The following is a 25,534-nucleotide window of genomic DNA, read 5'->3' as shown; positions in this document are numbered from 1 at the left end:
GCAATATCAAAAGCTCTATGATAACCATTTACAGCTATACATAAATTATCATTACATGCTGCATCTTAAAGAGGCTATTAAAAAAAAAAAAAAAAAAAACTCGTCTCATCAGTGACTTCTGTGAAGCCAGATGAAACAGGGCAGAGAGGAGGACAGAGAAGGGGAGGAGATTTAAATGGACAGCTGGTGAAAAGGTAGTGTAGTGCAATTAGAGGCAAGTGTGCGTTTCTGCCGACTGGAGCTCAGAGCAGGAGTGAAAACTATAACTGCCCTTGCAACTTAATGCATCTTTGGGTTTTTTGGGGCTATTTTTGTTTTTGTTTGTTTGTTTTGTTTTTTTGGGGGGGGGGTTTCGTAGCAAATCAACACTTGAAGATTTTGGGCTGAACAGACTGCGCATTTACTTTCGCCTGCGTATAATATATGAAGATTTGTACTCGGACTCAGTCCGTTTTAAACTTGAATATAAAACATCCTGTTTTTTTTTTTTTTTGTAATTTTTGACAGTAGTAGTTTATTGCCCCAGCACCTCCACTTCGCCTCTGGGGCCTTACTCATTAGTAAGCACCATCTGCTTCATCAGGTTACACGCGGCAGCGGGAGCTACGTGACTACACTCATTCTCAGCTCTACTAAACCGGCAGCGGATGACTTGGAAATTCTCAGTCAGCATCTATTTTCTTTTCGGAGTATTTTGGGACTTTTGTTGGATTGTTTTATCGTGTGCAAAAAGGAGCCGTTACCGCCCCCGCCTCCTCCCCTCTCTCAACCCACAGACGTCGCGAAATGAAACTCGGTTTTGTCATCGAGACTGCGGTGGCGCTTTATCTGCTGCTCTCACCTGCACAGGTAGGAAGAAATACATTCAGAGAGACTTCGCTCTCGGCACGGAAAGGCGGGAGTTTCCGTGGTTTCGGAGCAAAACCAGGCTTAACATTAACATTAAGATTCCCACATTCTAGTTAGATCACGCTGGTCTTCCACGGTGTCTGCCATTAAAACAACAAACATTACAAAGTAATAATGAAAGTTTTTGATGGCATATTCAAAAAGAAAAAAGTGAAAGTGCATATCATTCCATAGCCTGATGTCAGTCCAAAATGTACATAGAAAATGTCTGAGTCGGCAGAAGACCGTTGATAAGGACGTGATAATAATCCATAGCGCTATCACACCTTCATATCGTTTTGAATGAGCGCCATCTTTCTTACTTCATTCATAAGATGGAACGTGACAAACTGCATCACTCTCCCCCTGGAACACATGATGCAAAGTGACTCACTGTTTTATTTGGCGAAGCCTACTAAGCTTATAATTACAGCCGCATGGTACTTTATAGCCCGGTTTCACAGACATGGATTATGTTCACTCTTGTTTGATGAAGCCTTATTTTTATTTATTTATGTTTGCCTCGGTGTAGATTTCCATCGAGAAAAATGCTCTCTGTCTATGTTGGTGAGAGAAACTCCTAAAATAAGGGATCTTCTTCAACATATTTGAATGGTAATATCTACTATATTATAATAGATATATAACTTTTCAGCAGAAGAGATCCTGGTGGTGAACAAGTTGTTTCATATTGCAGAAGAAAAAGTGTTTGCAGATAAAACTGGCAAGAAGGTTTACGGTCTTGAATTCTTTTAATCTGCACCAGCAATTTTTTTCATCCTGTCTTTTACCTCGGCATACATGTATATCTGCATGTTAAATGGATACGTGCAGGGCGCAGTATCACAAAAATGAAGATGAACCCGTGTGTGTGTGCGTATGTGTGTAATAATCTATTGAAATTTAACTTCAGGCTAGTCATATCATTGTCAGGCGACAGTGGATTAGTACAAAGCTGTTCTGTTCTCTGCTGGCCTGGCATTGCCTCTTAGTCTTTTAATGAAAATGTGCCAGAACAGGACAGAGCTGTAACTGGAGTGAGGACTCATTCAAAGGCCCTGTGTTGCACCGTAGAAACACTTGTAAGAGGATGTGCATTGGACAGCAGGACTCGTGCCAACTAACACTCGAGCTCTTGAACCCATTCAGTCTCTGACTTCCTTTCAAGGTGGCTGAGGGCTGGCAGCTGTCTCTGATGGCTCTCCTGTTTAATGCAAAACCAGGCCTGTATTCACCGTTACTGTCACACTCCATACACTGCTGCTGCACGTTGAACTAAAAGTAACGCTGCAGCAGTTTAACTTTACACACAGACTCATTCAGACTCTCAAGGTAGGAAAAAAGCTCCACGTCCCACCAGATTGTCTAACCGGAGACCCTGCAGCTGTTGCTGAGTTGAGGGTGAGTGGGAGAGGCATGGGATCAACACATCTCCACTAATCCTCATAATCAGCTCATGGCCTTCTTAGTCAAAACAGGAGTGACAAAATCCAGGGCCCTCAACATGTAGTAGGCTAAATGGCCCCCCACTGCCGTGAAGAATGACAGGAAATGTAAACAGTTCAGTTCAGTTCAGAGATTCAAGATCCAGTCTGTCATAAAGACAATCTATGAGGATCTGAGCTTGTTATTTCTGCGGTCTGGGTCCTTCTCTAACCCTTGAGTTCTTTGTTGAAAGATCAGCTGAAAAAGGAACAGTTGTTCTGATTTACTGCTTCACTGCACTTGAATATATTTGAGGAACTAAATACTTCCCATTTTAAGCAAACAAGTGACACTCATACTAGCAGCTCTTTTCTGCTCATAGTGGCAAAATGAAACTTTTCTGGTAGGTGTCCATCCTGCCAGCTCCCGCAGTAAACTGTCAAGATTAGCGTGCCAAAGTGGAAAAAGCAAATATTGGCCATGCGGTTGGGAGTGCTATTTATAAATGTCATTCTTTTGGATTCTCTACCCATAAATATGTGGCACTAATTGATAATGATGATTTCTCATCACCATCACAGCTGGAACTGTCGTCAGCAGCCTTGTGACTCATGCACTTATTCATGTCCGCTATGAAACATGGAGTAGCCAAAAGAGGGTGGGGTTAACAGCTTAATAACGCTTCTTTACTACCAGGGATTTACAGCAGAGCTTAGTGTTTGTGTACGTGTGGTAGAAACATGTAGTTAAGCCCTTTTTTATCAATGGAAATTCCCTATCATTTAAATGTTGGATGAAATGAGGCAGATGTGAATTGTAGTCCCTGCATATTGATTTAATCATAAATCTTCATACTGATTTAGGGTTGCAACATTGTCCTAGTAGTCTGTCGCAGGCATACCCAACCTTTTGGGCTTATGACCTCTTAGACGAAGCAATGTCTACTTGTGTCCGATCATCAACAGTGACATATGTCAGTAGTTTATGACCAGGTAAGCCAAAGAGTGCTTCTTTTGGTCGTTTTTAGAGGCGCGAAGAGATGAAAATGATCGAGTGACAGTATTCGCAAGAAAATCAATTATTAGACAAATGTCTGAAAAAATAAATGTAATCTTGTTTACCCCTTGGTCTCATTTTGTGACCCCCTTTTGGGATCTCATCCACCATGTTGGGAAACTTGTAAAAATGAGACATAAATTCTGTTTAATTTTATTTTACTTTGGTAAGCCCTAACAAGTTGTTCACAGCTGGTAAAAGCATACAGTATACAGCACTAAGCCACTGGTGTTATATTCATGTGCTTAGTGAGATTTGGAGAGAAGATTACAGTTGAGTATAAAAATGATGCATCATTGATTAAAGCATAAAATACCACAGTCATTAGGTATCAGTTAGTAACATTTTGTATTAAATCAATAATGCTAAATGTTGCGATTTATCCCACGTCAATATGGCAGCTGATTGAATCCATGTAATCCTGAATCATAACTGTGGACCACCAGTCATATGTGTACTCTGTTAATATGTATGGTTACGATTCATTCTCATGAAACTGTCCTGGTCCCATGTATATCCAGTATGGCTCTTGATTGAGGGTGGAAGCACCTGGGTTTCCATTCTGAACAATGGTGGCCTCTTGGTCACCCTATCACCAGGGCTGTCTGATGGAGAATATGATTTAACTGCCATCCACTGGTGATTTTGCTCACATTCCTCAACACTCTCCATCCTCCTGTTCGGTGTATTATTGGTACTTCCAGTGCATATAAACCACATATTGTATGCAGTATGTACAGTGTGTGCGTACGTGTCCATCTTCAAGTCACAGTGTGATATCATGTTTCACATCCTGTCTCCACTGCACTCTGATGATTCAAAGAGCTTTGCAAATAACTGCCAAACCTGTTGCCTCCTGCCCCTTTGATAACTGTCCCAACCTTGTAACAAAACAGTACATTTCCTTTACTGTTACAGTGATTGTGTGTATGATAATGCAGGTGAAATTTTGCATCAACACAACCAAACCCACCTGACAGTAGATCAGTGTTTCCATGAAGAAACACTGCAGTGCTAGAGACGCAGTCAGATGAACAACTCCGAATTCAGCTCAAAATGTCTGTTATATTAACAAAATCAGGGTAGGATAAGACTTGTAAGCCTCTTTGGTATAAGATTATGAATTTCCTAGTTGGTGTTTCTTAAAAACACAGCATTTTCCTTGGAAAAAGGCACAGAAACCAGGTATGGGAAACACTTCTTGTCTCTGCCAGACAGTTAGTCATCACGTCACCATTAAAGCATGTAACTGATGTCTCTTAGCAAAACAAAAGAAGGCATTGAACTTCAGCTTCTGCTGTCATATCTGTTTGTGCGGACATGACGTTACACATGTGTTTCCTTTACATCATCACCAGCAGCAGGACAAGGCATGTGTCTGACCATCTGCATCACACACGTGTGTGTGTTTGTGTTCTTGGTGTGGTTTTCTTATTCTTGTTCATACTTAGCCAAGTAGACGGCATGATGTTACATTTCCAGTTATTACAATGGAGTTACATAAACAGAGACAGAAAGCGTCAGGTGTAGGTTTCAGTTCCTCAGACTTAACTGTTTTTGTCAGGATACAGGTCCATTATCAACAATCAAACATTAAAAAGTCAAATTCCCCCTTCCCTCGCTGTCTCTGCCTCTCTCATACACTTGAACATCTTTCTAGTTCAGATGTCTGCATGTGAGGCCATGCAGTGGTAGTGACCTGCTGACTGATAGGGCTTTTATTTGCATTGTTGTGGTATTTTCCTCTAGTTGTAATGTCCCGGCCCAGGGGAGAGACTCAATCGCAGTCAGGAAATATGGATTTCTCCTTCCTCCTGCGGAGGAGGAGGAGCAGTGTCGCTCGGGGGCAGCCGTCTATTCAGGCGAGCTTTAATCTCCCATCTGGATGTAATTTACTGTGGTTTACATAGGGAGAACAGCGTTTACTGTAATAGAGACCACAATTACCACCGGTCAGCCTTATCTCAAGACCTGTGTCGTGTATGTGTATGTTTGAGGACGGGGTGCAGTGGTTGTGTGTTTTGTGTGTGTGTCTTTTTGGGGGACATTTGTGCATGCATTAATGGACTTATACTGAGGAAATGGTGTTTATCTAAATCAACATTTATATGGACCCTTACCTCTCCCCTGTCACTTGAACCTTTTTACTTGTTCTTTCAGTACTCCAAGAAAACATGATAGTTTGTAAGTAAACTCACTGCCAAAGATAAAATAGTTATATTAAAGGATATCATTATCTTCCTCTTGAAAGAAAGTGTCTCATAGGAATAGTTTTACATTTACATTTTGAGAAATGTGTTTAGTCACTTTCTTGCTGAGAGGAAGATGAAAAGATTGATACTACTTTCATGTCTGTGCAATAAATGAGCTACAGCCAGGAGATGGTTAGCATATGTTAGCATAAAGACTGGAAAGGGGGTGTTGCTACCCTGTAATCTGTACAAAAACTGAAGTGTAAACACAACAAGTTTTCGTTTTACACTGGACTAACTATTTCTTACTCAGGCCCAACAATTTCCTGGAGTTTGTCGTCACCGTGAGGCCAGGCAACCAGCGGAAACTCCAGGAAGTGACTGCAACCTGCCTGCCAAGACACTATGCTACATACCTATGACGCTGGATTTCAAAGGCTCCATTCACCCAGATTACTTGAGAAATTGTTGTGGCACATCTACCTCATGCTCTATTGAAGTTTGTTGGTGTTTTGGCAGCGCTCTGTGATCAAAAGCCCTGACCTGACCACCCTAGAGACCCAGCTGGATACTGTCAGACATGTAATGGCACCGCTGTCATTGCAGTTTCACCCTCCTCATGTATACAAAACAGAGCCTGGCTTTCTTTTGTAGTGGTGGAGAATACATAGAGTGACCTGCAGACCCCGTGAGAGGCCTGAGAATTTATGTCATGGTCATGGTGTTGATGATGCGGAATCTGGTTCTCGATAAAGGATGGATGAGGGAGATCAGTGAGGCAGGGAGGTAGCTCTGTTTCTCACTCGTCTAGCTGTCTCTGTGTTTGTATTCACTCTTTCTGCTTTAGTGGTCTCCATCCCGTGTGGTCTTGTGTTCAGAGTCAAGCTTTAGTCAGACCAAAACCGTGACACAGCCTTCTCTTCCTGGCATATATGTTGCCTCAGTTACCAAACTCAATTCAAGAGCCATAAGCTTGCATTTCATCCATGGAATGTTTATCCACACTGTTACCCTCACCGAATAAGGTTAGGTTTGAACCTTTTCAGAAAGCATTGTAAATAATGGCATCATGCCCAGTAGCCGGGATCATTTGCCAGAGTCTAGAAGACTTGAAGAGGGGGTTTTCCAAAAGTCAGCCAGTCTACTATTGTCCCTCAACTCTGACATATTTACTAATTTCAGTTAGTTTTTGTTACAAGTGAATCTGTTGAAAGTATTTGCATCGTGCTGTAAACCTTAGTCATGTAATCAAGTTGAATCGCTTGACTGAGGTGAATAATGTTTTAAGAGGACTAAAATACACTAATACAGCCAAAGTAGCGCCGCAGTAGTAATGTAAATCTGATAATGCACGTGTGCCAGTCGGTCATACTGATAATTACATGTTTGTTTTTTTTCAATTTTTCACTCTTACCTTTAAGGATTTGAAGCTGAAATTCACAACCACTCACATCTCACACTCTCCTCACATGGCTTACCCTTTACTGTCATTGTTTCGCAATTCAAAGGGGAAGAGAAACCTAGATGAATTCATTTAGTTTTGCATCATCTTCCAGTCTGGTCACCAAAGAGAAGGACTCCTGTCTATTTAGGTTAAACTGTCAAAGAAATCTCTCTGCATTTGATTTGCAGTACTTTACACTGTGGAATATGCAGCCTGGTTGGTAGCCAGATCTTTTTGGTGTTGTACCTGCTGTTGAATTGCCCATCTCCCCCCACTCCCCCCCTTCCCTGCTTGAGCCTCAAAGATAAAAAACCTTTTATGACCATTATGCTGGGTCCCCATCATGTTTTATTTTTGCTCCCTACGCACACTGCCCTTCCTTTGACAGATGGAGTTAAGCAAGGAGGTTAAAGATGACGCAGTTCAACTGTGTGGGAGTGGAGAGTCATGAGGCCCCGGACCTCTGTGGCCTGACAGTGGGAGCCCAGGGACACAACAGGTCCTTTGATCTGACCTAGAGGATGCCGCAAAATCTCAGCCAGCAGCTTACAAACTTGCGCTAAAGACTTCAGAAACATAGGAGACTAGTTTTTACAACAGCTTGGCAATCATGCATGACAAGCCTTAATGTCACTGTTTGATTACTGCTGCTACTGCTATAGATGTTTTAATCTCACATCTCTTGCTCTGACTAACTGCCCCTCACTTTGCAAACCAATCTGGTCCAGGCAGCACAGATACACTGTGTTGGTTAGAAAAAAGTCTCTGAGAAGCAGCTGGCTTAAGAAGAAAACAGCTTGTACAACTATGAGACAGTGGCCAGAGAGGCCCGGGGGAACGTGACTCTCATTATATATCCAACATGTTAATGAGAATGGCTTTTAGGCAGGAATCCTCTGGCCCAACAATAGTGCTGAAAAAATTAGACATTTAATCAATGACAATTTTGCTTAGTGATTACTTGTTTAAGTAATTTATCAAATGAAATTACCAAGGCCCAGTTACAATAAAGTGTCTCAAATTTTCTTGTTCAACATTTCATATTATAACGGGAATACCTATGACTTTTTTATGCTGTTGTTCAGAGTAATGAGCAATGTTAAGGTAGCATCTTTGGGTTCTGAAACATAAGATTTGCATATGCTTTGTATGACATTTAATGTGTGTGTGTGTGTGTGTGTGTGTGTGTGTGTGTGTGTGTGTGTGTGTGTGTGTGTGTGTGTGTGTGTAAATGTGTATGTATATATATGTATATACGTATATATGTATATATATATGTGTGTGTATATATATGTATATGTGTGTATATATATATATATGTGTGTATATATATATATATATATATATATATATATATATGTGTGTATATATATATATATATATGGTAGTTCATTTAAAAAAACGTAACCAATATAGTATTTGATAATGACAGTAACTGCTAGTTGCAGGCCAGTGATTCTGCAGTATACCCACTTTTACACAGATCAGTGAAACATTTGTGACCTTTTTCAATGTAAATGTACACTGCACTTAAGCTTCAGTTAATGTTCATGTCAAACATCAGAATGGGGAAAAATGTGATCTCAGTGACTTTGACCATAGCATGATTGTTCGTGCCAAATGGGCTTGTTTGAGTATTTGTAAAAGTGCTGGTCTCCTGGAATATTCACAAACAAAAGTCTCTAGAGTTTTCTCAGAATGTTTTGAAAAACAAAAAACATCCAGTGAGCAGCAGTTCTGCAGACGTAAACGCCTTGTGGATGAGAGAGGTCAAGAGGTCAGACTGGTTGGAGCTGAGAGAAAGGCTACTGTAACTCAGATAACCCCTCTTTATAACTGGTGAGCAGAAACACATCTCAGAATGCAGAACACGTCCAACCTTGAGGCAGAAGAGCTACAACAGCAGAAGAACACATCAGGTCCCACTCCTCTCAGCCAAGAACAGAAATCTGAGACTGCAGTGGGCACAGGCTCACCAAAACTGGACAGCTGAAGACTGGAAAAACGTAGCCTGGTCTGATTAATCTGGATTTGTGCTGTGGCACACAGATGGTAGGGTCAGAATTTGGCGACAACAGCATGAATCCATGGACCCAACCTGCCTTATTTCAACAGTCCAGGAAGCTGGTGGTGGTGTAATGGTGTGGGAAATGTTTCCTTGGCACACTTTAGGCCCCTTGTTACCAATCAATCACAGTTTGGATGCCATAGCCTATGTGTTAATTGTTGCTGACCACGTGCATCCCTTTATGGCCACAGTTTACCCAATCCTTTAATGGTTACTTCCAGCATGATGATGCACCATTTCACAAAGCAAAAGTTGTCTCAAAATGGTTTCATGAACTTGACAATGAGTTCAGTGTCCTTCAGTGGCCTGCCCAGTCACCAGATCTGAATCCAATAGAACACCTTTGGGATGTTGTAGAACGGGAGTTTGGCTGCATGAATGTGCAGCTGACAAATCTGCAGAAATCAGGTGATGCAATCATGTCAACATGGACCAGAGTCTCAAAGGAAGGTTTCCAACATCTTGTGTAATCCATGCCGATAACAACTGAGGCTTATTTGAGAGCAAAGGGAGGCCCTACCCAGTATCAATATGGTGTTCTAATAAAGTGCTCAGTGAGTGTATAATACATATATTTTTCTTTACAAATTTGTTGTTGCCAAATAAGGGTTTTACTTCCCCCCAAAGCTACTTTTGGGTCTGATTTTTTGTGTATTGCCCAACCTAGCCCTTGATGTTTAATCTACTATTGACAGCAAGATATTTTGTGTTCAATTGTGCAGCAAATCAATCCTGCAAATTCAGAAAAGTTGCAAATTTTTTATTTCTATCCAATGGTAAGAAGGGTTTTTCTTTTGTTGTTTTTAGTTAGTTAGAACGTAGCTTTTTAAATGATTTTTTTTCCAAACCCCAGATGTTGTACATATAAAGCAGAGGACAAAGAGTAGAGGTATTTCATTTGCCAAGACGGGAAGAATTTATAGTCAGGTCAAGTGAAGTCAGGTTTATTTGCCTAGCCCTTAATCACACTTTGTCTCAAAGGTCTTAGCACCAACATTAGGAAAACAATAAATGTAAATGACACATGGCAATGTTAGACCCTCACAGAGGACACAGAAAAACTCCCTGAAAAAGGTCATTAGGGAATGAAGTGAAACCTTGAGAGTGAAGTGAAACCCTGAGAAGACTACTCAGAGAGTGATCTTGCTTCTTGGGTTTATTAGACAAGTTTATATACATATTTATGTAAAGTGGTTCTCCCTTTCTGCAAGAGCTGAATTACCTCCCAGTCACTATTAATCCAACAGTTAATACCTGTAATACCTCTGAGGAAGGAATGTCTACGTGAAGATCTTCATGCAGCCTGTTATAATCTGGCAGCGTTTTATGGCCAGCTCACTCTTCTATCCTCCACCACAGGAGGTGCCAAAGATGCTTCTTTGCCATGTCAAGGCTTAACCCATGACCAAGGTCAGAAAATCCTCCCCACCTCACCACATTCTCAACGGCAACTGAGACCAGAGCCAAAAATCCCTTGTGATGTGGAGCAGTCTCATGAACACCCATAGAGGTGAAGAGAGAGAGTAGATCATATGCCAATTAACACTAGAAAAGGATTTATTTTATCAGCCTGGCATTGCTGCAGAGGATGAAAAAAATAATCAATGCCCCATAGAGTGGAAGTAATTTTTAACAATAACTTTAACTGAACTGTGACTTTCCCATGCTGTGCATAAAGGATATCCTGCAAATGGAGCTTATATCCTGTGGTGCTGTTGTAAAACCAGCACAGTTCAGTGAACGCCACTCTATAGAACAAGTCTGCTGCCAGAGGAACAGCTGTACATTTTGGCCAGATGACCAGCCCCTTTGAGATAAAGGGAGTTGCCTCAACAGTTCCCCTAACACAGGGAGGACTGAACCTAAGTGGTTGACTGGAAGCTCTTGTGTATCTATTGATATGAAGTCTGTCATACACTGTGTTCTGCTGCAGAGAAGACTGATTGGTCCCAAATACACAGACCTGCCCGACACTTATCTCAGTGACAGTTCTACGGAAACCTCTGAAATGTTTGTGTGAGTGTGAATGCATCATCATCATCAAAGCAGGACATTCCTCTTTAATCACATTGTTTGGGGAAAAAAAAACAAAAAAATTGCTGAATAGAGCACTGTGCTGACAGATGCTATCCTCACCCTCAAACTAATTTTAGTTCATAACAGGAAGTGGAGGCAATTTAGAAATGGACAGATGGTGTAAAAAGCAACAGTCCTAACTTCCATCATCTGGGAAAGTCCATGTTTGTCTTTTTTCTATTATATAACAAGTTTTGGCCTGACACTTTCAGTCAATTTCACTATTTCTCATGCTCACTGTCTCATTGTGTACACAGACAGTATAAGCGTCTTCAGGTGTGTGTCACAGAAACACTGATATGTAACACCAGTGATGAAGACAGATTGCGGAGGCAGGTTGTCTGCCGCCTGTCCTGCACTTCTGCTGGAGTGTATTTTATCAAATGTAGATTTCCCTTCCTGAGATGGAGTCAACTAGAGGTTTTGTGTTTTCCCAGGCGAATGAGAAATGCACTCTGTTTATCATGGGATGATGGGAAAAAATCAAGACGGAGGAGGAAACCATCAATGGGAAAATAAATAGAGAGCTGAATCTTACACCACAGGAAACAGGTTTTGAACCTAAACAGTTGGGCACACAGACAAACGTGATATACTGTACATGAGAGACTGAATCTGCTGCTTGTCAGAAAGATTTTTCCGCTGCAGGGGGCAACAAGACTAGGTCAAAACCTAGTATATGGCTGGGCCACTTCTGTTCAATGTGCGAAATTAAGGACGTAGTTGTAAACTGTCGTGGTAACAACTACTTTCAATGTAAAGTAGCAAAAGCCTGCTTTTGCTACTTTAGCTAAATGTCATTAGAAAACACTAAATTGCATATTCATGACGTTATCATGTTGTATTTGCATCCTGCCTAGTTACAGCTGGTTTCAGCCCTTTACCTGTTTGCTTCTCTCCTGCTCTCTGTGCTCATTTACATGTTTTCCTGTTTCTGTTGTCAGACAATGGAACAAGTATGAAATAGTGATTGAAATGCGGCCCAATAAGACTACATGTTAACCGGCAGTCACTTCCAAGCCATTCCCAAGCTGCTGCTCTGCACTGCTAAAATCCTGATTTTATAACCACAAGATCGTCTGACGAAATCACCAAACATATAAGTTAAAGACAACGGCTGTGATTTCAGCTATATTTCCTTGTAAAATGATCACGTAGAGAGAAAGATAGAAGCTCATTCGCGTCTGTGTCAGCTGCCTTGCTTTTTTTGAAAAAAGGTCGCTGCGGGGTCTGAAAAGTTGGTCAACCTAACAACAAAAGCGCTAAATTGGCAACACTGCCTGTAAACGCCCCCCAGATGACGTAATAGAAATTGTTCACGCCAAATCATTTTGAAAGATCCACAGCCAATGGGGAAATTCTAACACATGGCCGGCCGACCAATGGTGTAACATCATCACTCAGTCATGCAGCATTCGGCTGACCAATGCTGTAACTTTGTCATGCAATCAGTCAGTCAGTCAGTCACGGACATTCTCGTTTGTCAGGCTGACCTCGCTGTCTTGGTCCAGCCAAAAAAGGTGTATGATAATCCAATTTATTTTAGCGTAGTTCCAGCTATCACCACTACAGGACAAAGATACTTGACTATCAGTAATAGGTATTCAACTGTAGGCCAATGCTGTCTTTATATACAGGGTATTTTGTAAGTATTTCACATTCCAGTCTGAAAGGCGTGGGTTAAGGAAAGAGGGGTTATAACGTGTATCCCTTTTATTCTGCCTTAATTTGTATATGTTTGCTATTATCTTTGTTTCAGTCTCCACCATTTAATTTGGACGCTCAACTAAATAGATTAAGGGTTTTACACTTTAATATGTGGTAGACCTGAATGAATAATCAATAATTTTATACTCACTTTTTTGTGTTTTTTGCAGAGTCTACCTTTGGCAAACATAAACAGTACAACTGAAGGTAGGAATTTCTGCTTGTTTTATCTCTGAAATTTTCTGTAAGTGTTGGGGGTGTTACTTTTAAAAAAAGCATTCTACAGCACAAGAGTTAATAAGGGTCACTTTTAAAAAGTAGCTCGGGATGTTTAGTTGAACTACTGTTTTTACTCCAATGGATGGAGTCCAATGGATGCCAGTCCTGACAAAGTACCTTTAAACAGGTGTATTCATGTCTTGCGCTGTTGATAAATATAAATGACTAAGTTCTTGAATCTTGAATGTGTGTTCATCAATGAATTTGATCTGAATTTAGAGAATAGCAGGATATGTCTGGAGTAGAAGAGATTACCCCCCCCCATCCTGTTTCTCCCTCACATCGCTATAAATTAATGCTGCTAAAAGAAATAGAAATTAAATGTTAAAGACCTGTAGAACTTGCAGCCAGAGAGGATTAAGAGGACATGCAGCAGACACAAAGTCAGCTCAAGGAGCAATAACTGGCCAGTGAACTGGCCCTTTGCGCTGTACAACATTACAGTTCATGGCCTCATCTCCCTACCGTAGATGCTTCCCCCCAGCCGTCTCCTCCCAGCCTGTCTGCTTTTATAAACAGCTGTTGTGGTGTCAGGCTCCATTCGTTGACCCCAGGGGTCACTACTATCCCAGAGTTGCCTGCGGGGTAGCTCAGCTCCAGCTCCAGCAGGGTTCTGTTCATGACCATGTTTCCAGTGTTTGTTTTCTCTTCCTTCTCTGTTTGTTCGGCCGTAGTCGTCCCTGTTCCTCCCACACAGACTGTGCAACTGGGACACTTTCACACATATACTCCCACAGGAAAGCATACTGTACATTACATAAACTTTTTACGTCAAAATGAAAACAGGATACACACTGGCATATCGCAACTGGTTTTAGGTTTCTGTGTACATGATATGAGCATGCCATTGTTGGATTATTGAGGTAGTTACCAATACTGTTTGTGTATGACAATATCATCAAGAGTGTAGTTTTTTTCAAGTATTAGTAGAAGTTTTTATCTTGGCAGCTCTAATTTATCTTCATAAACACCTTGACATACGCAAACCCAAATAAGCTGTCAATTTCACTCTGTACTTTGACAGTAACACAGAAAGACAATAATAATATTGCTCTATTTATCTGCCCATATGCCACTCAGCACCTATATTGTCCTCTGAAAACAAGAGTCCTCATAAAAAACACAAGCCGACTGGTTTGCAATTCCAAAAGTGGCCCACTCTCAAACCCCTTTTCTCATCCACAGTGTTAATGTTTCAAGAAGTGTGGGGTCGCAGCTTCTGCCGGACCATTGAGAAGCTTGTGGAGGTGGTGCAGGAGTACCCGACAGAGGTGGAGCACATCTACAGCCCCTCCTGTGTGCCGCTGGTGAGGTGTGCAGGTTGTTGCGGCGACGAGAACCTGGAGTGTCATCCCACCCACACCACAAACGTCACCATGCAGGTAAGAAAATGGTCTGGTTCAATGTTACTTCTCTTGTTAGGTTTATGTGATCCGTTGCTATACTTACTGTATTTGCTTCTATTGATAATCTTCCCACATTTTATCCCTCAGCTCTTGAAAATCAGGCCATCAGAGCCGGGTCAGGAATATGTTGAGATGACATTTGTGGAGCATCAGACATGTGAATGTAGGTAAGAAAACAAGTCGTTATTTGCGACAGAAAATATTCATAAGTATGCAAATACCATCCCGAGAAATTACGCTTGTATACTAGGAATACAACAGCAAAGAAATGTCACTGGACACATTTTATATCAACATAATCAGGAAAAGTTTCTCAATAATGTATGTGCCAAATTGCAAAATGTACATACTGTATCTGCCAAAACTTCACAGACAACATATTTCACTTCTTTTCTTCAATATGTGCTCATAGCGACTAACGGGTGATGTTTTTTATGATTAGGTTTGGGCAAAAAACACTTTGGGATAGGGAGGTTAGGGAGGGATCGTGGTCCTGGTCAGATACTGAAAAAGTCAGTAGTGACTTTAAGCGTGAGACGTGACACGTTTACTTCATTAGCATTTAACCGAAACCAAAATCTTTTCCTAACTTTACAAAAAGTGCTTTTGTTGCCCGAACCTAAGCACACAAACCCCAGTCTCCAGGTTGACCATCCACCCCACCCTCCTCCACTTGTGCATGGTACAAAAATTTAGCACTTCCTTCACCAGAAAACACATCACCAGTGAACATAATAGAGCAATTATGTGTCCCTCAAAATATATTTGGTAACACAAATTACGAGTATATAAATGTCATTTCTAGGAGACGGGGTCGGCAAATATTTACAATGACTGAAAAATAACATTGCACTTGGATATTATAATTTATTCAAACATTTGTTCCTCAGAGTCAGGAAACCTGTCGTGAAGGTTGAAAGGTAAGAACGTGAATGTACGGTTATAACATCAGTTTTGAGATTATTGAAAAGAACAATTTTCCGTCTCAGTGAATGGAGGCTTACTGGTGATTTTGTTCTTGTTGTAGGAAAAGGCAAAGAGGAAGAGGAAGGAAGAGAAAGGAGAAACAAAAACTGAAAGAATGTGACGGGTGATGGTGCAATCTTGGGAGAAAGAATTTGAATACCCTCCAACTATCAATTAACAGCTTTAAAAATACATTATTCTTTCTTGTGCCCTTTAGGTGCCAGATCCCTCGCAGGTAACTGCAGTGGTGACCCAACCCCCTGTTGCAGTGTGGCTCATTATTTATGTCCAGCCCAGTGACGGCATCAAGAGTCTCCTCTGCTCATCTATCAATACTGTGTCTACAGCCGGAGACTCAGAAAGCTGGGTTGTTTTGCTGACATGCTCTCCTGCTGCTGAGCAGGAGAGCACTTGTAATGACAAGGTTCAACAGGAAGTGTGTTTCTATTGGTGGGAATACTGCTGTTACAAACCTGACACAATGGATATACCTGGGAGCCAGTGCAATGTAGAATCAAACAGACTGATGCCTTTTCTTTTATACTAGTTATTACTGTATCAGTTATTGTAATTTGTCGATTTCTTTGGTATTTAAAGGTGGTTATGTTTAAAATCTATATTTATTGATATAGCTGAATATATTTGGACCAGCAACCTGTAACAAGTTTGTCATTCCTTGTTTAAACCTTATCTAAGACACCTTGACTTGTCATAGCAGCATATGTTGGACTGATTGTGTAGCTGCTTTGTACATGCAATAAAGAAATGTCTCCCTCTAGTGTTTATGGAAACGATTTCAAAACTGCCCTACAAGAAAGTACAATATAAGAATAAAATTAGACATAGGAAAGTGTCAGTCACAATCAATCAAGTCATCAGCTTATTGCCATTTATCTATCAGTTACGAAAGTAACATTCCCACAATCGCTTATTCTGTATGTATCTTCTCCCTCCATAGTGCCATGTGATCAGATAAGAGTGTGGAAGTGTTTTACCACCAATTCACACCTAAATAAGAACAATATTTATCACAAAAGTTGATCAAGTGCAAATATCTGCAGAAGACTGTGTGTAAATAAATATGATATATCAAATTGTTCAAATATCCAAATTATTCTTTGAAATCTCTCCTTATTGCTTGTGTTTCGACGGCAGGATAGAATAGTAGTTATAGCTGCTTTCGAAATGAATAAAAATTCAGCCATGTGGAATCAGTTTATGTTAAAATACACCAGTGAGTGTATCTTAGGCGGCAAGGTGGATGTGGCTAAGCCCAGTAGGAATAGGCCAATCAATAATACAATAACCAGTGCACTCAAGCAGTCCTCATTTGATATTGACGCCAATTGAAGAGTATTGATTATAATTATTGTTTTTGTTTGTAGGTTGTTTTGTTTTGTTTATGTTTGTTTTCACAGATATATAAAAAACGATTTTGTCTTTGTGTGGACCCTGGTGACGCAAGAGTCACATAAGCCCACACCACAGGTGTCTTCCTCTGGCTGTTTTTGGAAAAGCTGCAGTAAGGAAGGGATCAGCTGAAGTAGTTACGTAAAATGATGTCCTTTTGAAGTTTTTTTTCATGTACTACACAAAGAAAATCTCTATGAAAATGTAAAAAGTAACATTTCTACTGTGTTCGTATTTTTATTTCATTTAAATATTTATTTTGTAATTAAATCGTTATGGTTGTCAGCTTGTCTTGTGTGATTTATTTTACTAAACATAGACCAACCCGTACAAATGAGTAATAATAGCCTACCTTTAACTGTCGTTAACGTTAACATTTCTCACATTCTCGCAAACAATGGCCCTCTACCGTATCGATATTTGTTTTGTAAAAGACGCGTATCATATACATTTCTTTATAAAAAATGTATTTAGTCCACATCTAGAGCTCAAAGAGCCACATAAGCCTGCAGGGGCCGCACACGCCGCAAAAACAAGCGCCCCTGATACCTCATCATCCTGGAAGAAAATACATCTGGATCTAACGTTTCCCTAGCAACCTCTGTGTCCAGTCACGTTAAAGGGGGGAATTTCAGCCCTCGGCGTTGTCTTAAAGGTCCCATAAAGAACATATGCAGTTTACTCCTTCCATGGAACAAAGAGACACACTGCTTGTGATTTATAGACCCTACCTAGGGAAATGTTACCTTAACACACGCGACAATGAGCCACACGAGAGGATAAAGTGATTTAGTAGGTGTCCACATTATATTTCCGAAACAGAATAATGCATTGCATTATTACTTACTTTGTTGCAGATAAAAAATTTAAAGCCCTCCATTAATTGCAAAAAACAAACAAACTTCCGTGCCAGTTTATCCGGTCTTGTGTCGAAGTCTGTTCCCATAGTGTTTCCCTCCTGTTAGAATTGTGTTTCCCGTAGCGTCTCGGTGGTTAGGGTTAAGATAAGGTTAGGTTCAGGCTAATGTGACACTTATCGCCGGGGAAACAGACTTAGACACAACACCCGATATGTGTGCCAACTGCAGTTGCCTGTGAGACGGTGTTGAGGGATTTAATAGGTATAGTATTACTAAAGGCGTAGCTAACGATAGCTAGACAAGAGACGAGTATAACGATAACGAAAAACTATAACCTCGGATGCCAGTATAAACGGATATATGTTTCCAATCAAACAACGAATTGGTAAGGATGGAAAAAATAATACTATCGGCCAAAAATGTTATCGATATTGCAGTGATGAGGTGGTTGCCAAGCTTAAGCTAGGGTAGCTAACGTTGACCTAGCTAACTGAGCTAACAGCGCAGGGGCAGGGCAGTAAACATGGCACACAGACTTGTCATGGATACAAACAACAGCTAGCGTTAATGTTATTAATGTTGCATTTCATGCACTGAAACTTTGTTACTTGTAACTTTAACATGTCTTAACAAGTTAAAGTTAACCGGTGTATATCAGATGCCAGCGAGTTGTTAACAGCTAGCTAACGTTAGTGTTGACAAAGTTGTGTGTAAGCGACAACAACCGCTAACTGCATTGCAATGTTATAAACACTGGAGAGTTCACACTCCCAGCTAATGATATTTGTTGTTTGCTTTGAAGTCTTTTCTCCGTCATATATCATACTTTACATACATTCAACGCCAGGAAAAGAAAAAATGCATCTCTTACATTAGCTCTGTAATCAGACTGCGTGGCTGTTTGGGAGAGACAGGCCTTTAAACGCCAAGCCCAGATCAATATATGGAAACAATTAGGTAACAATTAAGTAATATTGTAATTTAATTTTACGTTAAGTACTTGACCTGTTTCATGTCCTGTTCAAACATTGTCAATTATTTATTGTCTGCCTAAGCTTTTCTTCGTAAATGAAGTGGAAAAAATAAAACTTTTTTAAAATAAAATATTTAATACAATATCAGCACTAATTGCAGGCTTCAGACACACTGTACAGTTTTTTCAATACACAAACGATTGAACCAGCAGTTTCGATATTTAAGGAAGTACAGTTAGGTACATAAGTATTTGGACAGTGACACAGTTTTCAAAATTTTGCCTTTCTACACTACCAAAATGGATTTGAAATGAATCCATAAAGACGTGATTGTTTAAGGGTTTTAACATGACATTAACCATATAGAAATTGCAGCCATTTTTATACATACTTCCTCATTTTCAGATGCTGAAAAGTAATTGGAAAATTGACTGACAATCAGTTTCATGGTCAGGTTTGGCCTGTTCCCTCATCATTTCATGACAAATGAAGCAGATAGAAGGTCTGGAGTTTATTCCAAGAGTTGAATTTACATTTTGGTAGCTATTTATGGGAACTCTCAATATGCGGTCCAAAGAGATGTCAATGCAAATGAGGCAGGTCATCATTAGGCGGAAAAAAAACAAAAAACGAACCTATCAGACAGATAGAAGAAACTTTCGGACTGGCAAAATCAACAATTTGGTACGTTCTTAAAAAGATGGATGAACTGGCGAACTCAGCAATACCAAAAGGCCTGGAAGACCAAAGAACACTCTAAAAGGGGATGATCACAAAATTCTTTCCTTGGTGAAGAAAAACACTTCAGTTAGAAAGCATACCACATCATCTGTCAAACATGGTGGAGGCAGTGTTATGGCATGGACATGTGCGGCTGATTGGCAGCCATACACACTGCCAATGGAACTGGTGTACCGGTGTTTATTGTCTGTCCATCCGCTGGTGTTTATTGATGATGTGACTGCTGTTAGAAGTATCAAGATTAATTCTGAACTGTACAGGGCTAAACTCTGCCCACATTCAGCCAAATGCTGCAAAACTGATAGAATGGTGCTTCACAGTACAGATGGATAATGTCCTAAAACATACTGTAAAAGCAACCCAAGAGCTTCTCAAGGCAAAGAAATGGGATTTTCTTCAGTGGCCAAGTCAGTCACCAGACCTCAATCCAACTGAGCATGCTTTTCACTTCCTGAAGACAAAACTGAGGGTAGAAAGACCCATGTACAAGCAGCCACTGAATGCAGCTGCAGTAAAGGCCTGGCAAAGCATCACAAGGGAGGAAACTCAGCATTTGTTGATGTCCAATGGTTCCAGACTTCCGATAGTCATTGACTGCAAAGGATTTTCATCCATGTATTAAACATAATCCTTATAATTACGTAGGTTTGTCCAATTACTTTTGAGCCTCTGAAAATTAGAGACTGTGTATAAAAATGGCGCTATTTCCTAAACGGTTAATGTGATATTTTTGTTAAATCCCTTGAGTTAAAGTCTATACTTCAAGCACATCTTGAGAGCTTAATTTCCAATCCATTGTGGTGGTGTACAGAGGCAAGATTCTGAAAACTGTGCCACTCTCCAAATACATATGCACCTAACAGTATGTATTAACAGCAGGGTTATTGTATTGCCTTGCTTTACATCAAACTGCTATTTCTGATTTTATTGTCACTTGGTGTAAAGGAGACTTATCAGGGAGATGGCCCTGACCTACTGACTCATTAGTAGTAATTTACTTGTAGATACTTTATATAATCACAGATTAAATAGTAAATCAGTCAGTGAAATGTCCTCCACAACTAAATGAGGTGAACTATTCCCTGACTTCAAGACACCAAAATGACAGAAGGAATGGACAAATTAAAAATACAGTGTAAATAATAAACATGCAGGATTATAGTTACACATTGACTCTGTCACTTTACTTTTTTAGTCTCAATTGGAGTTTGTAGTGGGTGCTAACAAACCTATAGTCTTTGCCATTACATACCCTAAACTCAAAGTAAAAGCCAACTTAACTCCATTCGGGCTTTGCTAGGCTTCGCTCTTACCAAAACCAGGCTAAATTGTTTGATCTTGTCAGTTAACTTTCACCCCCTTAACTCTCCATTTTTCCAGAAGAGACCAGCATGAGCAGTTTTAGTAGACCCGACAGACACAGGACACCGGCCTTCACCAGGGCAACACACCTCAGAACATCCAAGCCTGACCTGGAGAGAGATTCAGGCTTCTCAGGTTTGATTCAGTTATGTTGCCTCGCAGAGATAAACATTTAAGTTTCATGTTTTGTTATAGATGTTTAATCTTTCTATATTTGTAGAGGCTCACGTGGTGGAATTGTCAGTGTGGCACATGTTGTGAAGTGGTTTAAGTGTATATAATTAGAATTTCCCTAATTAGAAAAAAATGACAATCAAGACATAAACACGGTCAACTGTTATCATATATTGGGATCTAGGTCAGATTTTCTATGTAGGCTATCCTCTATTGGGCCAGTTTTTCTGATGACCTTTATTTCTGCTATGAGGGCTGACCTGGATTTGGTTTAATCCTCCTCATCAGATTGATGGTATCCTTTTCAAGATGCTCTAGAGGCGCTTATCTACATCTGCCACTGTTTTCAAAGTACAATGTCCTGTTTCAGTTACTGCAGACAATACAAATATCAATCTGTAGCCTTTAAACATGATGAGACCCATATGCTTGTCTTCCCCTCCTCAGATGCCAGCTCTGAGTACCTCAGTACAGTCGATCTGACTGATACTGAAGATGCAGGAAAGACTGGCTCCATATTCGGCCAGGACCCGACTGGTCCGCAGGTGGCTGTGATGGGAGGCTCATATGCTGGACTGTCTCCAATGATCATCATGAACAACTTTGTCCTTAATCAGGTAAAATACAGCAATGTATGTTTGCCTCTGCGTAGCACTGGTTATTTCATTTCTCTTTGAAGATTTTACAGACATGTTAACATTGGGCTTCTTTTGCTCTTCACCCTGACTGTCAGTAGGTGGGTTTCCATCCAAATGTAGCACAGATTTTGACAGAATTTTGTGAAATTCAGCGAAAGAAAATCCGAGTTAATGCACATTTCCATCCACTGCTGTTCTGTGAATATTAAGAGTTGGTTCATCAAGATAAAGAGCCAGTGGCTCTAATTCTCCGAAACCACTGCAGAAGAAGAGGTCTCAACGAGATGATGCAATTAAAAGGGTGCCAATCAAACCTCAAACAGTGAATAACAATGTAAACGACATGATGGAAATATGGCATTTATGTTTGTTTATGTATTAATTTAAGGAACGTAATGGTCTCGTTATTGCTCCAAACATATCTGATGTTTTCGTCTGCTGCCATTTTCACTCTCTTCAGTGGAGCTGAAGCTTCGATGAACGTTAAAGTCATTTAAGTTTGTTTCCACCACACCTCATTGCATTTGGCTTTTATTGGTACATCAAGCCTCAAATCTTTTTACAAATATTTCAAGATTTTTTTTTTAAATTTCGGACGTTTCCACTCAGGTTAATTATTTGCAAATTGAAAATGTGCATAAAAACAGGGGGATGGAAACACACCGAATAGGTGTTTTATACTGGCTATTAAATTACCTAGTAACCCTAAATTTTCAGTCTTATCTCAAATGACTTTGTCACTGTGTTTTACTGTTATTGTTCTGGGAACTTAAGGGGCTTTTTTTCTCTCTATGGCAGCTGTGTTACCAGCCCACATTCCTACATTTCTAAATCTATTTTTCTGGTTCAGTCCCTTCTCTCATTTGGTCATAATTCTGATTACAGTTCAAGGTTAAATTACCATCAGCTAAGAGAGTGCTTATGTAAAGTCAAGTCATGTTCATTGTAGTTTGATTGTTATTTTTAATGTTTAATACTTACAATGCACTTTGTAGAATGTCTTTTCCGTCTGTATATTATCCTTGTGTTTAAAAAGTACTGGTATTGAATTGTATTACAGCGTGATATTTTAAAGATATTTTTCTTGTCTAGCCATCTCCGATGGCTCCAGCAGAAAAACAATGGGGCTTTCCATCACCCTTAGAAGTGATGCCTCACTCACAAGTGGTTCTTGTCCAACCAATGGCATCAAATGGCGGCGGCAGCTCTCCAAAGACTTACTCGGAAAATATCCAGCAATCAAAAAGCTACATGCCCATCCTCAAGTCATACCCCAGAATCGCCCCTCACCCCGTGGACGTGCCCAATAAGAGGGTGGGATCCTCCAGGGTGAAGGTGCGTTCAACATCAGGATATGACCAGCGACAGAGGAGGCACCACCACAGCCATAGGCTTTACAGCGCCCCTAGCTCACAGTCAGCACTGCAAACTCCAGTCAAACCCATCTCCAGCTCTGAAGCAGCAAACAACCAGGCACAGGCGGCCGATAGTCAGGAGCAGCTCATTGAAAAGTCTCTCTACCCGCTGGCAGAAACCAGCTCTCTGTCCCCCTGCACAGATGAATTCAGGACAGAGGTGGACAGCGACAAGATCCATGCTGACAAATACCAGGACACCCTCTCAATGGAAAGCAACAAACTGAAACGTTTCAGCAACACCTACAATATTCTCAACAAGTCTGGCTTGCTGGGGATCACCATGCGCACAAAGCAGCTGATCAAGGAAAATAAGCGCACCCAAGGCCAGCTTCAGCAGCTTCAAGAGCAAACAGCTCTGCTGCTGGAGGCTCTGAGTAGCAGAGACCCACAGCTTTGGACTAAACTCCAGCGCTCTCTGCAGGACATGGACAAGGAACAGTGGGCGTCTAAAGCTCAAAGAGTCCTGGCATAATGTATTGGTGCAAGTGACCAGCAGTTCTCAATGTGGGGGACAGAAGGTGATTTACTGAATGTGAAAAAATATATTTCAAATCTTTACAAGAAAAGCTTTCTTTTTGTGAAATAGTCAACAAAGCATCTAGCATTATAACTAAACAAACAATAACTGAACCAAACCATATGTTATCTTGCTTTTGTCAGGAAGTTGTTAGTACAAATTGATCATCTTAAATTTGCAGATAATGCAGAAAAAACATTCAGAACTGCTGGTCTAAGCTCCAAGCATGAGGCTGCAGCACATCCACTATTGCCAAGTGGGAGGTAGAAAGCATGCTTACATTTCAAACCCTTGCCTATAACAAATTTTCTTGCCTCTGCTGTTTCAAATTAGCAAGTATCACTTGCAATAGGGCTATGCCTTCTATATGACGAACTCCTAGTTGCATAAACACATGCCTTACAGCACATGTGAGGACACATGGGGTTAATTCCTTATACATGCCTTGAATGTGATTTCTGTGGAGAAACATAAGCATAGTCTTTACTTTTTAGATCAAATAGAAACCCCAGTATGGATACATGTGTCCTGCATTTCAATTTTCTCTTAAATGAGATGCATCTTGAATAATTTAGTCTTTTTCTATTTACTTTGTTTTTACGTTGTATAGTAAATGAAACTGAAAGAGGAGATGCCTCCTCCATCAGGAAGTGTGTATAACAGCTGGATTGCTCCCAGTTAGAGCTCAGACGGCTGGCTAAACCATAACATTGTTGTTTTTTGGGGTTTTTTTTATATAAATTTGTTGGTTGGTGTCAGTATTATTTATTTTTAATATTTTTTTTTTTTTGACCAAGAGTAAAGCTGTGTGAATAATGTAAACAAACCGAGCACATTATAACGAATTCATCAGGTCACTGGTGAAGTAAGCTCTTTTTTTCAAGATACCTTTAAAGACATAGGAACGTAGGGAGTTGCGAAAACTCAAATAGTAGCAAGTGCAGTGTAGTAGCCATATAATTGTCTTGACTTTGCGTATGTTGCTGCCATGTTCATTCCTCATGCAGTTTTAAGCTTAATGTGATGTGGTATTAATTGAAACTTTAAGAAAGAGAAATGACGCAAAATATTTTCATTTAGTTTCCTATAACAAACTCTTGCACTTTAGTTACAAGATTACTGAAAACATTTTTAGACAGATGCTACGACTTGTTTCTCTAAGTTAGCATTCTGTCTTGATAAAATAATGTGAATATAAATGTGTAACTGGATGCCTGTGCCTTTTGACTATGTTTAGGTTTGTACTTCATATCAAAACTTTAGCTGCTTAGATTTCTGTAGTTCTTTGTGAGCTTCATGTGGAAGAAAGTTGAATGCACTTAAAGTTCTCCAAAGAATTAACATTCTTCTTTGAAAGGGTAAAACAAACCATAGCTCTGGTGAGATAATACATTCAGAGTTGCAGTGGAAAGATAACCATAAATACAAATGAAGCTTGATTTTTAAACGTTAAGTCTAGTCTAGTCTAGTGTTGTATTATTTATTTTAGCAACAAAACACTGCTGTTGCAATATTTTCTAATCCTGAGTTGTTGTAAGACTGAGAATTAATCAAATCAGTCTTGGTTTTAAGAGGGCAAAAGGAGGGTTAAAAAAATTATTTCAAATGACTTTTCATAGATTGTTTTTTTCCCCTGTTATTGTGAAATGTGCTTTCTGTATCTTTTCTTTAGTAAAAGTCACTTTGACTAATAATGAACTGTCATAAAACTTTGTTTGAAGACCATTTCCTCTCAGTCATTTATTGCACTTTTCTGGCTCAGTATGTGTCATATCGAAAAACAAAGAATGGCTGCTTGTTGTGATTTGAATACTTTTATTCGTATAACAGGAATAGACAAAATAGCTCTAAAAAGTATACTTATCGAAATCCAAAACATCTCTGACATGTTGTTGAAAATGTCAGTAGCTGTAGCACAACAGTGTAAAGTCCC

At 40.1% G+C, this 25,534-nt stretch overlaps 2 protein-coding genes across 2 annotated transcripts; both read left to right on the top strand.

Moving 5' to 3' along the window:
- The first annotated feature begins 236 nt into the window (after window positions 1–236).
- pgfb (placental growth factor b) lies at window positions 237–17,129 on the top strand. Its single transcript, XM_040136313.1, has 7 exons — window positions 237–849; window positions 13,027–13,063; window positions 14,321–14,517; window positions 14,629–14,708; window positions 15,432–15,461; window positions 15,569–15,631; window positions 15,725–17,129. Exons 1-7 carry the CDS (start codon window positions 787–789, stop codon window positions 15,744–15,746), a joined length of 492 nt encoding a protein of 163 aa, XP_039992247.1. The 5' UTR covers window positions 237–786; the 3' UTR covers window positions 15,747–17,129.
- Window positions 17,130–17,943: 814 nt separating this feature from the next.
- Window positions 17,944–25,299, top strand: cipca (CLOCK-interacting pacemaker a). Its single transcript, XM_040136367.1, has 4 exons — window positions 17,944–18,162; window positions 20,873–20,989; window positions 21,476–21,645; window positions 22,759–25,299. The coding sequence occupies exons 1-4, from the start codon at window positions 18,138–18,140 to the stop codon at window positions 23,554–23,556; spliced, it is 1,110 nt and encodes a 369-aa protein (XP_039992301.1). The 5' UTR covers window positions 17,944–18,137; the 3' UTR covers window positions 23,557–25,299.
- The last annotated feature ends 235 nt before the right edge of the window (window positions 25,300–25,534 follow it).

This window comes from Xiphias gladius, chromosome 10, assembly GCF_016859285.1.
Source record: "Xiphias gladius isolate SHS-SW01 ecotype Sanya breed wild chromosome 10, ASM1685928v1, whole genome shotgun sequence".
NCBI classification, from domain to species: Eukaryota; Metazoa; Chordata; class Actinopteri; order Istiophoriformes; family Xiphiidae; genus Xiphias; species Xiphias gladius.
This window is presented reverse-complemented; position numbering and strand designations above follow the sequence as displayed.

What these genes read in the sequence shown, in the direction of transcription:
- pgfb (XM_040136313.1), top strand. Translation starts at nt 787, where the DNA reads ATGAAACTCGGTTTTGTCATCGAGACTGCGGTGGCGCTTTATCTGCTG. An exon ending in CATAAACAGTACAACTGAAG is followed by an intron (nt 13,064 to 14,320) that starts GTAGGAATTTCT and finishes TCTCATCCACAG; the next exon opens with TGTTAATGTTTCAAGAAGTG. An exon ending in CCACAAACGTCACCATGCAG is followed by an intron (nt 14,518 to 14,628) that starts GTAAGAAAATGG and finishes TTTATCCCTCAG; the next exon opens with CTCTTGAAAATCAGGCCATC.
- cipca (XM_040136367.1), top strand. Translation starts at nt 18,138, where the DNA reads ATGTTTCCAATCAAACAACGAATTG. An exon ending in TCCAATCAAACAACGAATTG is followed by an intron (nt 18,163 to 20,872) that starts GTAAGGATGGAA and finishes CCATTTTTCCAG; the next exon opens with AAGAGACCAGCATGAGCAGT. An exon ending in GAGAGATTCAGGCTTCTCAG is followed by an intron (nt 20,990 to 21,475) that starts GTTTGATTCAGT and finishes TCCCCTCCTCAG; the next exon opens with ATGCCAGCTCTGAGTACCTC.